Source organism: Symsagittifera roscoffensis, chromosome 7 (genome assembly GCF_963678635.1).
Source record: "Symsagittifera roscoffensis chromosome 7, txSymRosc1.1, whole genome shotgun sequence".
Classification (NCBI taxonomy): domain Eukaryota; kingdom Metazoa; phylum Xenacoelomorpha; order Acoela; family Convolutidae; genus Symsagittifera; species Symsagittifera roscoffensis.
This window is the reverse complement of record NC_087068.1, coordinates 24,362,345-24,368,344: the sequence shown is the minus strand read 5'-3', so window position 1 is coordinate 24,368,344 and position 6,000 is coordinate 24,362,345. Positions and strand designations below refer to the sequence as shown.

Sequence of the window (6,000 nt, the reverse complement as noted above, 5' to 3'; positions counted from 1 at the left end):
TGGCATTTATCAACAGCAACCACCATAACTTTTCGAAAAAAGATCACAGGTGAAATGTCGTTTCAGCTCAGGATGTCAATATCTTTCACATGGTTCAGAAAAATCTTTTCAAAAGACGTTGGTTAAAAAGTCGAAATTTGTCTAAAAACACAACCGTGCACAAAATATTTGTACGGCATCTTCTAAATCGCGAAAACAATATGCGTATGCTATACATGTCTATCTGAGATCGGTCTTGAAATTTGCTGATGCTGGACACTGGAAAAAGACTTCTTAGCAAATCACTTCGCTCCTCTTCTGAATTAATTTACTAGCTAATATTAAAAACAATTAACAAAACGATTTACTAAGCAAAATAATCAGAAAATTCATTTTTATTTTCCATCCTAAAAATGATCACCACAAGTTCACGAGCTTCACTTGTAGCGACACGCTTCAAGTTCACTCTAACCAAACTGAACTACAGGACAAAAGGTCACAAAACGGTATAAACATATATACATTTATACTCTATCAAGAATGTAGGTTGTACAGTTTCACAAACTCTTGAATTGAGGTGGCTGGCAACGAATGACTGAAAATAGACTTTATTATTAAGTTTCTATCGTCGGTTAGAAGCACTACATTTCTTTTTATGTAATAACTTCCATCTTGTGCCCTCTGTCTAGCTCGCTGCTCGTCTGAAAAATGACTGACTGCAGTTGCTATAATTGCGTCATCATTTTGCCCAGTGAAATTGTTCTTCAAATGAGCATCATGCATCACAACACCTTTCCACGTTTTTACTTTTACAGACGACATTTTATGTCGCATTTGTTCGTCGATATACTGCACTGCTCGGTTTGCACTTTCCGCCCTTTTTCGTCTCTCGTTCTCATTGGATGAAAATCCGAGTCGACTGAAATCTGATGGCACGTGTTTGGCAGTTTGACTCTTCCAGGCCGCAGGATTTCTTTCGTTCGGGTTACTAAGCCCTTCCAGTTCGTTCACAACTAAAAAAGGATAGTCAGTGGCTGGGCAAGTAGCCCAGAAAGTTCGCACCACAATTGTATTTGCAATAAAAGTAGAAAGATAGCCAACAAAAAGTTGGAGAAGAGTCAATGAACGCAAGTAAACATAAAACTTTCGAATTTCAAAGAAACAAATAGATGCCGTTTAAGCTCTCTGAATTTCTATAACAATTTATGATTGGCGCTTTTTTGATACCATGAACCCAACAATAAAAAACTGGATCAATAGTTAAAGTTTTTATTCCGCTGCAAATCTAAAATTAAATTCCACTTTCGAAACTAGAAATCGTTCACGTTTTTTGCGCCAATTCCACGTTCGTATTTGGAGTGCTATTTACGTCACTTTCAGATGAATTTCAATTGAACTCAAAAATTGCATTTATACCAAAGTGCATTCATAAATGCATCAATATGTATTAATGCACATCTGTAGTTATTAGAGACTTTTCCTGATAATCAGCAAGACCTATATAAGAGTTTTCACTACGTTTATTACTCTTAAAAACACTGACTTGTTTTTCGAAAAAATCCAGTTTCGATTTTCAAAGAAAAAAACGAACGCCCTTAGAGCTGATAACCGGATAAAAATCGTTGAGAAAATTGGATCAATAGGTAAAATTTTTATTCCGCTTGAAAATCTGAAAATTAAATTCTATTTTCGACACTAGAGGTCGATCACGTTTTTGTGACCTTTTAACTTTCGCTGTTCAATAGTGGAGTTTGTCTTCCTTTTAACAAAAGGAATGAACTGATCTCAAAAAAATCGTAGGTTAAACCGCAAGAAAATCAAATTAGAGCGTGAACAAATTTTAAGACTTCTCCTGAAAACAGGGGCAATTAAAAAATTCTTAATATGTTCACAGAGAAGAAGCTGCGCTTCGCGAACACTAGCGAGAACACGACGAAAAACAGCTCTATAGAGTGCAAAAGGAAAAGGCCTCTAATTAGTTTTAAAAATGGCTACTGTGATAAACGGACTTCTGTAATTTTTATAGCATTTTAAAACTTTTCCTGAAAAGAAAACAAAAATTTAGTTTTCAAGCAAGAAAATGAACGATTTTTTTTTACGTTTGTACTGTTTTCTCAATAACTAATAAAGTTTCAATGTTGAAAACTTGACATATGATCAATGAAACTTTTTTTACAATAACTGGATAAAAATCGCAAAAAGTGTTTTTAAGGTGCAACTTGCCCATTTAATTAGAGGGCGACAGAGAAGTGTTCTTTTTGCCAAAAACTCCCCGTAAACAATACAAGCAGTTTGTAACTTTGGACCTTAAATTATTCGTTAGAAAAATAAGAATCTTAGCTAAACCCTCGTATTAATTTCACCTTACTTAAAAAGGAAAACAAAAAGCTACTCAGCTACGAAACAAAAAGTAACTACGATTATGTGCAATCTACTATATAAATTGCTGTTACTATATATAATTTCAGTCAGCCTGTTTCTATAAGCCTAACAACATTTTCAGTTCTTTTTCATGAGAAACAAAACCTACATGATGAACTAGCTAAGGATCCTTAGCTTTCCAACGAATACTTTTAGGCCCAAAGTTTCAAAGCAGTGCTCTGTTTACGGGCGATTTTTTGCACTGAGAACACTTCTCTATCGCCTTGTAATTAAATGGCCAAACGGCGCCTTAAAAACAATTTTTACGGTCTTTTTTATCTGGCTATTGACTAGAAAAGAGTTTCATTGATCCTATGTCAAGTTTTCAACCGTAAATCTTCATTAGTTATAGAAAAAACGGCACAAATTTTATCGCTTTAAAACTAAAAGTTGCAACTTCTATGTCCCGTGACTATATAAGAGTCTGAACTACGTTCATGGACTCTAAAAAACTGCTAGTCGAAGTCCTTCAAAAGGCCGCAAAGACAAACTTTCTCACAATTGCCGATAGAGCTCAGAAAATAGTTCAATCAGAGAGCTCGCCGCATAAAAAAATTTTCGGTTTATTTCAACGCCTTTAGCTTTATTATCGAACTCGGGCAAGTCCAGTCTCGGTTTTGCAAAGCAGCAGAATTATCAGCCTTTTACCTGTGAGTGGTATGATGACCTGCAGTCTTCTGGAGTTGACTATTCTCCTCACCAGAGATAGGTGGTCTATGAATGCATTGGTGTCTATCACGACATACATTGGCTCTACTCGCATAGGGTCCGCAGATGCCGTCAGGTAATTCTGCGATAAACAAGACAAATAACCATTATACTGCATCTGGTGGTAGTGTGCGTGCTTACCTAAATTTAGCGTCTCTACCATTGAAAAAATTTAATACAGATAGATGCTTTCGGCTCATCTATCATAGACATCTTGCAGATAACAGTTCATTAGTTCAGCTGTCCGTCAGATTTCATCTAATGCCTTTAGATTATCACATGGACAGATTTCCATTTAAATTATATATGATAAATTTTCTTGAGCCGAGAAAATTCATCGCCCAAACGGCGTGCACTTTTTATGATAATCAAATTGTATATCTATACTAGAGCATATAAAAATATCTAACAATCTCTATTTTGCATGTTCTTCTCAAGGTGTTTCGAACATACACTTGTCTTTTATCCTTTTTCAGCTTACCTCTTTCGACTGCTGTACTTTTAGACTGTGTTCGTGTTGGCTCTCTAGGCGCATTTTTTCCATCTGCAGATCAGACATGGACGCCCCGTGTGCCTCATTGCGGACACTATGTGGGTTGTTAAATTGTGATGGGGAAGCGATTGCAGATGACGAGGTCTCTGTGCCCCCTCCCACCCCGGCTGAATTGAGGTCGAAGTTGGTGAGAGTAGTCTGCAGGTCGGCTAGAAGTCCGTCGTCAGATGATTCCTACAAAAATCACAATAAGCACTCAAAACATGCTAAATTACATTATCTAAAGTAATGATTATCCACCATGTTGATGCTCAGAAGTCATGCACAGGAAAAAATAGGCCCAAACTTTGCTTCAGGAGAAAAAATAGGTCACAAAAAGCTTGGTTCAGTGATATAATCCTTGAATAGCAACTCTATGGAAAAATCTTCAGTTGAAATAGTAGTTTCAAGTCAGAAGCGACTATCATCATATTGTTTTTTTTTTCAGTAAAGTATAAAGATGTCCACTTGTCACTAACTGTATTAGCACGTGACGTTCTCCTGTCCACCTCGGCCGCCTCAATCTCATCAGCCCAACTGTACTTGACAGGTGTCTTCAGTTCAGGTAAGCAAGCCTCATACTCGCCTCTGTCTCCGTTGCTCCCTCTGTGGATCACTTTCAGCTCACTTTCCAGGAAATTGGCGAAGTCCAGCAGACAATAACACCTGTGCATATCAATCAATCATAAATCGTCAATTTGCTTATAGTCAATGGAACGACACAATTCAGTTCACCGATCTTTCTATGAAACTCGACTAATAATTTTTACTTTTTGGCAATAATTACATTTACTAGCATTGTTTTTATTTCAAAAACACTTAACGTACATTCTTGCTACGAAATACGCATGCAAGAGAAGAATATAGTTCATCAGAAATCTACAAATAAATTAGTACAAAAATTGCATCAATAAAAAATGAGACTCGAGAAATTTATGGTAAATGTATGCAAACTCTGAATAGGATAGTGAAGGGTAATTTAGATGCGAATAACGCCAACCGGTATGTATCTTCTATTGCAGATCTGTTGTTGCACTCAGTCGATACATAAATAGGGCGATCTCCAAGAGTAGCACATTCGCCATTCATCGGTTTGTACCCTGCCACAGTCACAATTTCAGGCAGAATCATGATAGAAGATGAGTGCTCTGAAGACTCAAAATTGAAATTCATTTGGGCTGGGTTGATTTTGGAGTGTATTAGGTTGAACATGTTGGCCCATGATTGCCAGAAAGAGTAGGCCTCGAAGGACACTCCGGCTGCATCTGGAACTGGGAACCAGTACTTGACGTTGCTGATCATCCATGCAGCCAACAACTAAAAATTAATCATGTTCCCATATGAATTAACTTTGAAATAATTCCCATACACATATGTCCAATTCAAGTTTTAGTTTCAATCTTCTATAACTGAAGTGTCAAATATTAAGAAAAAAATAGGTAATTTTTAAGGATATTCGTCAAAGATCCCTGGACCCAAAGAGTTTTAATAAAATCTTGAACCCGAAACAAAAGTGCTCGGCATGTTAAAGCAGTTCGAGTCCAGGAATCCGTGGAATTCCGACTGAATGCTGCCTACCTTGATCGGAGGCAACAGCGCCTTCAGAACCTTTCGCGATTCGCTTCCATCGTCAGGCCCATTTCTGTTCGAACTACCAGTAGAAGTCACAGTTGCTGTGTCGAGGAATGAGAGGGAAGTGTGGGGAGGCCAATCGGATAGTACTTGAGCTACTTGGTCTACCATGGTGCGAATTGTAATGAGTCCGAAAGATATGGCCGCTTTGTTCACTTCACTGCGACAGGCAGAGGCGGTCTCGTCTACTACCAAGTCTCCGTTGCAGTCTAAACGGATTGAAGCTAGTCAGAACTTGATGAACGCATAATTAAACTTGATCAGCAAATTAAACGTGAAAGATATTTTAGATTATTTTAGAAAACATAGATTATTTTAGAAAACATAGATTATTTTAGAAAACATAGATTATTTTAGAAAACATTGTGAGTTTAGAAATCAATCATTTACTTTCAATTTTTTTAGTCAACCGAAATGTTATGAGGACTTCTGAATCGGCAAAAAATATATATATTTAATTTGAAAGAGGTTGAGCATCAAAAAAACAAGACTGCTCGTATCAGGGCGAAGCCCTGAATATTCCGACTGCCTTTTAAGGTTTAAAAAATAAATGAAATAAAATAAAATGAATTTTTTTTTATTTGAAAATTTTTTATGAAAATCATCCCCCCACACGCCATATAAAGTACAAAAAGTTAGATTTCGTTCCTTGTAACGCATCAATTATGGCCAATAAGCTTCGTTCAACCAATTAGGAACGATTTATAAGACGGATTAAATCTCGCTTA

At 36.8% G+C, this 6,000-nt stretch overlaps 1 protein-coding gene across 1 annotated transcript in view; it reads right to left on the bottom strand.

Moving 5' to 3' along the window:
• Positions 1–330: 330 nt before the first annotated feature.
• The window catches only part of LOC134850874 (uncharacterized), a 44,049-nt gene continuing 38,379 nt past the window's right edge, over positions 331–6,000 (bottom strand). Inside the window, exons 12-17 of the mRNA XM_063866632.1 lie at positions 5,219–5,481; positions 4,641–4,957; positions 4,120–4,306; positions 3,590–3,835; positions 3,049–3,190; positions 331–992 (exon numbers count right to left, since the gene is read on the bottom strand). Coding sequence (XP_063722702.1) covers positions 514–992; positions 3,049–3,190; positions 3,590–3,835; positions 4,120–4,306; positions 4,641–4,957; positions 5,219–5,481 — 1,634 coding nt within the window. The 3' untranslated portion in view covers positions 331–513. The remainder of the gene's footprint in view (positions 993–3,048; positions 3,191–3,589; positions 3,836–4,119; positions 4,307–4,640; positions 4,958–5,218; positions 5,482–6,000) is intronic.